General features: G+C 38.7%; 2 protein-coding genes across 2 annotated transcripts in view; one reads left to right on the top strand and one right to left on the bottom strand.

The window, feature by feature from the left end:
• The first annotated feature begins 399 nt into the window (after positions 1-399).
• On the top strand, positions 400-5,599 carry LOC140924987 (beta-1,4-N-acetylgalactosaminyltransferase 3-like). The gene is made up of 4 exons (XM_073374952.1): positions 400-422; positions 1,205-2,104; positions 3,553-4,069; positions 5,289-5,599. The coding sequence occupies exons 1-4, from the start codon at positions 400-402 to the stop codon at positions 5,571-5,573; spliced, it is 1,725 nt and encodes a 574-aa protein (XP_073231053.1). The 3' UTR covers positions 5,574-5,599.
• Positions 5,600-6,069: 470 nt separating this feature from the next.
• The window catches only part of LOC140924591 (Golgi reassembly-stacking protein 2-like), a 7,328-nt gene continuing 2,642 nt past the window's right edge, over positions 6,070-10,755 (bottom strand). Inside the window, exons 3-10 of the mRNA XM_073374614.1 lie at positions 10,749-10,755; positions 10,420-10,467; positions 9,929-9,987; positions 9,716-9,802; positions 9,525-9,614; positions 9,242-9,282; positions 8,471-8,579; positions 6,070-8,060 (exon numbers count right to left, since the gene is read on the bottom strand). The exon at positions 10,749-10,755 is cut by the window's right edge and continues 90 nt beyond it. Of these exons, the coding sequence (XP_073230715.1) occupies positions 7,518-8,060; positions 8,471-8,579; positions 9,242-9,282; positions 9,525-9,614; positions 9,716-9,802; positions 9,929-9,987; positions 10,420-10,467; positions 10,749-10,755 (984 nt within the window). The 3' untranslated portion in view covers positions 6,070-7,517. The remainder of the gene's footprint in view (positions 8,061-8,470; positions 8,580-9,241; positions 9,283-9,524; positions 9,615-9,715; positions 9,803-9,928; positions 9,988-10,419; positions 10,468-10,748) is intronic.

Raw genomic sequence — 10,755 nt, 5'->3', positions numbered from 1 at the left:
TTAGAGGTTTTGGCGGGAAACAGTTTCATTGTTAGATGTCATGTGACCTCGAAGTCACCAATGAGAGTGCGCACTGTTGGGAAAAAATTTCCAGCTATATAACAATATAACATATTAACCCCCAGGGGTATTTCGCTAAAGCTATGTGGTGAGCATGCTAAAGTGAAACAACATTCCTTCAAGAGTCTTTTAGACCGATGAGTGATCAATTTCCTCCTAGCGATATCCCTGTATGATCAAGAGAAAAAGTTTTAAAAAACGAATGAAATAATCACGAAAGGGAAAGTGCATTGAGCTTTTAGCAAATACTCTCAACTCATTCTGTAAGGTATTCTGTATGGAGCTCAATCTGTAGAATTTGTATGTGGATATTGGGCCCAAAAGGATGAAGTTACACAGATGCGACAAAGTGGTGTTGCAGGGTACTAAGTTGCATTTCCAAGGATTTCTGCGTAGATTCGAGTTTTCTCTGGTCGCATCTATATTTAGGTTCCTGAATAGTTAGTCTTTGTCATCGCTATGAAAGCACAATTTGGTAAATAATACTTTGAACCTTTAAATTATGTAAAAAAAAAAAAAGGTGAACTTCGTCATATTAAACTTCAAGACTGTCTGAAATCTGTTTCTGATATTTATATATATATTTATTTTTATTTTATTTATGTATTTATTTTTTATATATACATATTTATATATTTAGTAAATGTTGCCTGAATCTGAAAGTATAAAACGAGACACTGGAAGTTTTAAACCTTTTGCGATATATGGTCTGTTAAGAGCGAGACCGTAGGTGCATTTGGTGCTTTTGATCCCTCAAAACTGAATTTAGAAAGGCTAAAAGGTTAAATTTGTTAAATACAGTTGAAACAAGAATGGAGTTACAAAATAATCGCTTTAAATTTCTTCTCGAGTAGCCATTTAGCCACTGGTATATTGTTCGCCATAGAAACCGTTTCGCTCTCTGTAGAATGTGGCCTCAAAAAGTAAACATACTAAACAAATTATATAGTAATAACTTTTGATCACCTTACGCACAAAAAAAAATTAAGGAAGAAGTCTTAATTGAATACAGTATGAGAACTCTTGTGTTTGTTTCATCCTTGGTTTCAATTTATCGAAGACGCTCGCTCGCCTTTAAGATCGCCATTTTACTATTTGCTTTATCATTGTTCATCGCGTATTACAATTTTTTTCGTTTTTCCAGATTTGGTTTAGTTTTTAATCTGACAACAACTCAAATTTTTACGGATGTACCGCCTAAAACCGCGTCGAAAAATGCGCCTGGAAATTTAAACCTGCATGTGTGGATTGGAATATGCGCGAAAGACTTAAACGCTTTGTGTAATTTTCCTATGTATCCGAAAGCGCCGGACGCGAGGGTGTTGCTCAACAGGACAATGGTTGATCCAGACGAGATTGGAACAAACGTTAAGACTTTGAGATTGTTCGGCTTTGTTACTCCGTGGACATCTGGACTGTATTTTTTCAAGGTCAAGTTTTGTTCGGCCGAAATTTGGCTTGGTCAGGACGAGACCAACCTACGCACAAGAAGAATTTACAGCGACGAAGACTTCTCACAAGAGCAGAAAGATGTTGGCGAAGCTGAGTTGATAGGCGGAAAAAAGTATTACATAGAAGTGATTTCCATTTGCTCTGAAGAAACAAACCAACTACAAGTTCTGTGGAAAACACCACAGCATTATGATTTTCAAATTATAAACGGTAGCTTTCTATCTCATTACCACAAAGACAGCAATTTTAAACATGTAAAATTATACGACGAGTTGATACCAGATTCTCCAACCTGTGCTTCTAGACGACATCGAGAGACTTATTTTAAGGTCTATGAAAAGATAAGCTATTTATCGCACGAGGAAATTGAAGATACGTTGCCGTATTGTGAGTACAGCCCAAGCTATGTTGTCAACCACAAAGTGGGTAGATATCATGCGGTAATTTATCATGTTGTGCATACATTTATTTACCCGTTTCCTGAGCATCCACAACTTCAAGATCAGAAATACTGGATATTTCCCCTGGATGAAAAAGAAGCGTTTCAGATCGTCGATACCTTCATGAAGTCGCTCGAGCAAAGTAGACCAGGGTGGGTATAAGAATTTTGATGAAAAACACTTTTCTTGTTCTCAAGACAGTTAATCCAAGTGAATTCCCTCTTAACATGGGGGCACAGGGGCGTATTAGAAGCCACAAGAAAAGAGTCGCGCAAAAGGACCATGACAATTTTGTGGCTGTTGTTGTTTGTTTGTTTGCGTTTTTGTTTTTGTGGGTGGAGACTTCGTTTTCGCGTAATACCGAAATCGACACTGAATACCAAATTCTTACCAATTACCGGTTTGGTGTTGGTACTGGGGTCGTCGTCACTTGATCGAAACCCACGATGTATGGAATATTTGTTAAGTAATATATCAAGCATGAGAAGCGGTGTTTCGTCACGAGATGAAACACCTTGAAGTTCGTCAAAAATACGTCTCTTCGCGTCGTTCTCAGTGTTTCATCTGGTGATGAAACACTGCTTCTCATGCTTGTATTGCATCCAAACTTATTACGCAAACTACATTTTATACTGACTACATAGAGCACACAACCCCATAGCCAGTCCACAGACGCCCACTCCCCTAAAAAAAAGGGGTAGAGGGGAGAGGAGGGTGCGTCTGTACATAGACTCAAGACAATTCAGTTCCAGTCTATTATCGGACCTATGACTTAAGGGTATCTCTCCTAATGTTCTTCTTTTAATGAAGATGGGTAGTTAACCTTTCTAAGAAAAACAGTCGACTCTTACTAAGACGGATACCATTAAGGACGGCAATATAAAGTATCCGTGTGTGGGTGGAGTTCTTCTGTCGCCTACGCGCCTAAAATTTACTTGCGTAATTAGAATTTAGACATTGTATAAAAGGTCGCGCTGGACCTCGCTCAACTTTTACGTTTACGCTCGTAAGAATTACTTGACAGTGGAAATCCACCTTGAGAGTGATGTCCGTCTTATAGAAAGTAAAAGGGGGGTAAGCTTATTTTCGTGAAACCGTGATCGACCGTTTTTGGTGTCCACTGAACTAACTGAAAAACTGTTCTCTGAATCGTGAAACGTGAACTGCCAAAATCCTCTATTCTGTACACCTACATTCAAGATGAATTGAAGAAATAGGCTCATAAATTTGGCCCAACGATCTAAATAACTAGCAGCTGGCTGCTTGATTTAACTTCACTTTTGATGTCACTTCACACATCAGTGCACTCAGACCCACCTACAGATGGTTTCCCTAGGGAATTCATAGCCGCGCAGAGATCACCCAAACTCGTGGCCGAGATCAAGTACACTTTTTGTGAAACTCAAAATTGTTGTTCGTGAACTTTTGTCAAGACTGCTCCCCCTCATTTGCCCCTCCCCTCAGTAAAATAAAAGGGGTAAAGAAAGGGAGGGACTAACCCTAGGTGTCCATTCGTCTTATCGAGGAATCCGTCAAGAGAGAGTCGTCTGTGATAGTATTGTAGTAGGTTACTAGCTGTTATTTTCTTTTTGTACTCCAGGAAATTTGTTCTTAAGAAAGTGAGAGGTGTTGAACGAAAGACTGATACCATAAAGGGAAGTAGGTATCTGATTGATGCAGAATTGAGGGATCTTTCAAACAACAAAACTGTCCTTCTTTCTGAATACGTTTTCATGCCTAATGGAACAAAGAAGCTTTGTTATCCAAAGGATCTTGAGTGGAACAAAACAGCACCGGTTTACCTTGTTGTTACAGCTAAAAATCTTGGCAGATGGATTCATCACTTTATAAGGAACGTGGAAAGGATTATGCGGGAAACAGAAGACCCTTATCTTCACGTGATAATATTCGATTACAATAGCTCTGACATCGACTTGGAGAAAGTATTAAAACAGAGCTCTTTACAAAATTACAAGTTTTTGAGGCAAGATGGTGAATACTCACGGACTAGGTCATTTACTGAGGCAATAAATCTGGTATCAGACCCACAGAGTATTATATTCATGGTGGATCTTCACTTGCACATTGCAAGTCCCCTTATTAACAGTATTAGAAAGGTAAGTTTGTTGTCATATGTCAGTAACTGACCTCCGCACGACTTTGCGCAAGTGAATCATGAGAATCGTCAGCGTCGTTCCTAGTCGCCCTCAGCGACTAGGAATTATCTCTGACTATCTCCACTGATTTCTTGAGTCAACCTCAACCTTTTCTCGAGTAGATTTATAAATAGAGCGGTTTGTTTCCCGCGAAAAGTGTCGCATTTCCGCGAGTCTCGTATGTCACCGTAAAAAATAAACGAGGACGAAATTGAAGGCGAAGTCAGGAGCCTGTCCTGCGACCGTTTTCCTTTTAACCATACGTCCGTTTTTTAGGTTTTACAGCTGCTTAGGTCTGGGTATAATGAAACTAAACTTAATGATAATAGATCACTATTCGTGAGAAAACAATAGCTGCAATTCAGACAGAAATAGTTGGGACACTTCCATCCAACGCAGTTTTTCCACTTCTGGTCCCTCTCCACGTCCTCCCAATGTTGGTTATCACAGTTAACTCGCCAAATCTTGCACACCAACATTGGGAGGGCAAGAAGACAGCAAAGTGTCCCAACAATTTTGATTGAGACTCTGGGCTCGGCGTTAGAAAATATAGCAGGGAATCATTACACTGACAGACGAAACAACTACAAGTATTTATTCAGATCAACGCTTCGGAAAAGACCGTATGAAACTAGGACCGTGATTTATATAGAGGGTTTTTAAGTTAAAATAAAAACCTTAACGCCTAAAACGTTGGTCAAAGAAAATCGAATCGTGGCAGAACTACAGACAATAAACTGTAGGAAATAATTAATCAATATACAAGAGACAGGTCGGCTTCATGGCCTCTTAATGTGAGACAACATCCAAAATTAATATCTACACAGTCAGAGTAAAACATTTTCCACAGTATAAATTACCCACTAGAAAGAAAAGCTAGAAAACCTCTGAGAGATGTTCTAGAGCAAAACGCTAAGGTCACGTTTCGCGAGCTTATGATTGTATTTTGCCTGTCAACACCGTATTTCCTGCACATGTGCTGTTTGATGTAGAACAATAGCACTGTCATTTCTTCGTTGTGATTGGTTCTGTTCACTGTCGACGTGCGAAGCCTCCCTCAGCTGGGAACCATTCTATTTATAAATCCTCTCGGGAAAGGGTTGACTCCAAGGGCTTGTATTGGAGATAAAGGCTCCCAGTTATAAGCTCCTGCAATAATGCATTCTTTGTTCACTCGCAGCACTGCATCGAAGGCCGCATGATCTACACACCAATCATCGTCCAAATGGATTGTGGAGCTAACCCTAAAGACCTGTCGGGTGAGTGGCAGGTTTACGGCTACGGAATAATAGGAATGTATAAATCGGACTGGGACCGAGCGGGAGGATTCCCTGTGCAGAAAAACACCTGGGGCGGTGAGGACTGGGCACTACTGGATCAGTTGTTCGGTCTGGGGATAGAATTTGAACGCATGCGCACCACGAATATTTATCACTATTACCATTCCAAGGAAGGCTTGTGGTAGTATGATAAAACATCTTTTTTGTTGTTTTGTTTGTTTTGTTTTGTTTTTTGCGCGGCTCTCAGTGGACGTAACCAAGAAATTCATATTCAAATCCTCTTCACAGTAAAGATCAGATTCCCTTTGTTTTTTTGTTAGTAATAATGGGGAGCTTAAGCAAAACCGCTTTCAGCGACGAACATCTACTGAAAGTGAGAAGCTTTCTCTTTAACCAAATGTGGCCAAAGGCAAATTTCGACCAAAGTTCCACATTTCATTTTCTAAAATTTTGAGAAACAAATGGCATCTTGTGTAAGTACAGGCAGAGAGCTTTCATTTGAATGGTCACATCATAGGATTTCGTCCATAGAATCAAAAGTTAAAGTCACCTTACAAAACCCCATCAAACAATCTGGCAGTGAAAGGGTTAAAATGCGCTGGCGCTACCAAGTTTGAAATGCCAAGTGTATTTTCTCTCATAAAGACGATTTGCGTAAGCTCTCCAGTAAGTAATAACTGATGAGTTTGAGAAGGATAATTTTATGGGAAGCATTATGCAAATAAAAGCGGAGATGTGACAACTCTGCACTTGATACCGTTATTTGTATTACAGAAGTGTAATTTACTTTACCGGCACTGCACTTAGCATGTCATTAAAATATTATTCTCAAGCTTATTGTACAACTGGCGAACAATCTCAATGGCATGCTAACATCTTAATAATATCTTGAGTGATAACCTGGTAAAACAAATTTTTTCTCTTCCATGAAATAAAACAAAATAAGAAGTATGTTATAATCTATTAGAGTGACAGACAAAAGTGTAACCACTGTTAATTTTTAAACCTTTAGAGTAACTTGTCACCACCAATGCAAAATAATTCATTGTTCTATTAGGTTTCTACCTTGCAAACACAGACGTATTTCTGATACGTATTTCTGATTCTGATACAGACCTATTTGACTTCTGTCCACCTACTGGAGAGGCCCTCTTAGGGGTGGTAATGTATGTCCCTCGTCTGAATTTCAAAACCAATCATTTCACATATTGAGGAGGAAGCCATGTCACTGTCCGTATTTTACTATTGTATTTGTGCTTTTCTCTTGTCATTGTCGCAGTTTCAGCTTAACTTTGTGTCGTTTACCCCCATTTCTGCTGTTCAAGGCCATGTTGCTTGTCAGAATTTACCCTAACTGGGCCTCACTAGAAATACCTCTGCAATCGCAAGTTACTTGATTGTAATTTCCCTCAAATCAAAACTTAGGAAAAATCCTATAATAACTTTCATTTTTTGAAGAACAATTTAGAATAATTCCACTCAATAGTCACCCTGAAGGGGTTTCATTTGAAAGAACACAATAAAGAATTGTGTCTCAGAAATCAAGTCAGCTTCACGTTAGGTCTTGTAGTGGTTTCTTTGCATTAGAAAGTCATTTTCACACAACACCTTCCTTCAAAAAATAATTTAAAGTAGTCACACATTTGCAAGTTACACCTTAAGCATCTGTTCAGGACTTTAACTGCACAAGATTCACATAAAACAGTACAAAAATACTAACGGCCGTTTTCACACTAGAGACGGATTATTCGTCTGACGCCGATAATCCATCTTCAAACACCACCAATTTGGAGGAAAAACAAATAGATAAAGTCCGGCGGATTGTCCATCTAAAATCAAGACCATTTCATTTTCAAATTTAGACGTATTACCTGTCTGACATGAATTATCCAATGGATAATCCGTCTCTAGTGTGAATGCGGCCAATGAAACACACCTTCCATAGAGTAAATTGGCTGGTCTCTCAAAGTATATGCAACAACCCCATAAACTACGGGCTGATTAATGTCCCAGAATCTAATGGCTGTGCTCTTTTGACCCTTCATGGCATTATGACATCAAATACTCATAGGACTATTTTATTAATATATTCAGTAAGTGTCAAATCATTTTAAATATTATATGCTGTTCTATGATGTAACAATGGGTTGCGTTTGTGGTGGTGATGGTGTGAAAGACGTTGCAATGTCGCCACTTGTAGGTAAAGTGCTTGTCACAGGTATTAAGGGAGTTGGGCTTGCTCCGGCAGTGATATCAGTCATAAGAGGAGCTGCAGTTGCTGTTATTGTGACAGAGGAGGTTTCAGCTGGTGCTGGGGCTTGTGGTGACGATGACTGAGATGTATTGACTGGTGCTAATGGAATCAAGGGCTGCGGCAATCCTCCTATGACAGGCGTTCCTTGTATTTGGGGCGAGAATGAAGGCACTGAAGGCGAGGTACTACCAGGTGCCACCAGTGGAGCCCCCACTGGATATGCTCCAGTTGTTGTGGTAGCTGGAGACACAGCAGGGAGAGTACTGAATGGATTCATGGCTGGGGGAGCCGCAGGATTGTTAAGATTCAAATTCACCATTCCCGACTCAAGACCTGCTGTTTGGCTTGGTGATGCTGATGTTGAAACAGCAACAAGAGGTACCGACGTGGGTGGTGTCATAGGACCAACAAGGGGAACCTAATGACAACAGTATACATTGTAAATGTACATCAACCCTTTAAGCCCCAGTATTAACATACATATTCTCCAAACTGATCTCCATACATTTCTTTAAAGAATTAGTTGAGAGAATTTGATAATAGATCAAGGCATTTTCTCTTGGGTGATCATTTTATTTATTCTCATAACGTATCTCTTGACAATGTATGGATATCGTTAGGAGAAAATTGACCTTGGTCACTATTGGGACTTAAAGGGTTAAATAAATAAAATAAAGGTGCTGTGTAGCACGTAAACTTAACAAATATAACAAATGTTTCAAACAAATTTCTGAAGTGTTTCTGATGAAACATTTAGGGGAATTATCACTATTTTAATTTTTTAAAAACAACTCTAAACTTTGTGAAGCAGAGTCTGAGCTAACTTACATCAGAAAATCCATCAGGAGCCGGTGAAGCTTTGAGTTGAGGAGGGAGTTCAGAGGGATCTTTGATTGGTATTCTGTGAAGGTAACCGTAGCCTATTCCACAGCCCATGCTGGAATAAAACAAATGTAAAGCAAACATAAATGAAGTCATACCATTTTGTAAAATAAAGAAGAGTCATGTGCTGTGCAGGGCCCACTTCTTGCTCATCTTAGTTAACCCTTAAACCCTACGATCAAAATTTGAATTCTCATTTGTTGCCCGTATTCATTTCCCACAGAAGTAGTGGGGAGGAGTTCATAAAATATCAAGCAAATTCATCTTGTGTGATCATGTCCATAATTTTCATGACCACCATGTTTTACAAAGTGGGTGGGTTGGGGGTAGGTGTACACCCTCGGCTCTATTTGTTGCCCTAGAACTTTATGGTAAAAATATTCTGGATAACACCAAACATAACATAACACAATTAGAAGAAACACATTTTCTCTATCTCCTGGCACTTTGCTACGTGTATATGGTGGTCCAAGAAAATATGAATATTTTATTCCCACCATACAAAGGGTCACTGGAAATTTGATGGGGTAGGGGGGAGGGGGTCTTAAAGGCCAAAATTATAAAAGGAAAGTATGAAGCTAAACTGGAAAATCCTATGTGTGATTTCAAAATCAGATGATATGAGATCACAAGTATGAACTGGAATTTCCAGAGAGGGAGCGGATCCACAACATTAAGTTTCCAGTGTGCTAAAATAAACAGGATTCAAAAACTTACCTTCCTTCCCCTCCCCAGTTTCTGTTTGGTGTTATTGTTATCTACAAACAAAGAACATGTTTACAATTTTAAAAGAAAAAGCAACAAAACAAGGTTTACACAAGTTCATTTCCCTTCTTAGCTTATTTTTCTTATTTTTTCTTCACCATAACTCCCTCTGAGATGTATCATTTGACTGAAACTATGCCAGTCTCAAAGAAAAGCATTAGTTCGCTCAGAGCCCTCTATGAATCAATGAAATTACACATTCTTTAGTACTGTTTCAGACTAGCAAAAACTTTACCTCTCTACAGCCATCTGTTTCTGAATTGTAAACATACAACTTAAGTACTTTGCCTTCATGACTTTCTATCAGTTGAAATAAATCCTCAGACTACAAAATGAAAAAAAGAAAAACCTTCATGAGATCTTCCAAAGCAAGAAACAAAGAAACTCAATGAAAACAATGTTCTACAGGAGAATTGTAACCCTTACTTCATGAAGAACAGAATCAGCTCCAATAATATAATCAGTGTTTGACCTTAATCCAGCAATGTCTGCAGGTGAGTTTGGTTGAACTTCCTATAAGAGATACATTAATGATATTCAATTTAAGTCTTAAACTGGTACTTTAAAAGAAAGGGTGTTAAAAATAGAGAATTGGAATGATGATGACAAGACTTGCAGAGGAACTGCATACAAACTTACCAAGACATGCCAGACATTTTCATTTGCTCCTTCAAAAGAGCAAAATCGAATGCTAACACCTGTCAAAAGAACAGAAAAAACAGAGATTGTTAAACATTAAAACTTGAAAAGAAAACAGTGAAAGCTTATCAAGTTTGACAATTCTCCCTCACTGATTGAGCAGTCTGATGGCTATTTGTCAGCTGCCATCAAACGTAAGGAAGATGAATGTATCTAATAGTAACCCCTACAAAAACACTACTGCAATTTATAAGTGTGCTAACCATATAAATAATAAATAATATAAATAAATACAGTACAGTCATTTCTCTCTGAGATGAGCACTCTTGGGGCCACCACCAAGTGTTTGTCTGAGAGTGTTGTCAATCTTACAGACAGTCAAATAAAGGAAATAAAAAAAAAACAAGGACCAACCCTGGGTGTCAGTTTTACCAAAGTGTCCGTCTCATACAGGTGTCCATTAGGAGAGAGGTGACTGCAGTAAGTCTTACCTAAGAGACCTTGTCCTCCCCACAAACTACTTGGTGTGATGCTTACCTCTGGAAACACAATTCAATAACAGATGTAAGTTTGAGGAGCAAAATCCAGCACAAATATAGAAACTTCACTTGCCATGCACTTTATTCCAAATGGGTGGTAGCATTTCTTTTCTTTTGAAAGCTCTTTGCCTCAATTGCAACAGTGGAGTTCAAAAGGACCTTTACCTTACAACCAGGCATTAGGGGCCAATTGTCAAGAAGATGAAACAATAACTAAATTGCCAGCATTTATTTTTTATCATGTAGTTACAAAATTAATTTTCTTACAAGCAAGATCTTACCTCTAAC

This window comes from Porites lutea, chromosome 14 (assembly GCF_958299795.1).
Source record: "Porites lutea chromosome 14, jaPorLute2.1, whole genome shotgun sequence".
Classification (NCBI taxonomy): Eukaryota; Metazoa; Cnidaria; class Anthozoa; order Scleractinia; family Poritidae; genus Porites; species Porites lutea.
Note: the sequence above shows the minus strand (reverse complement) of the source record. Positions and strands in the feature narration are given on the sequence as shown.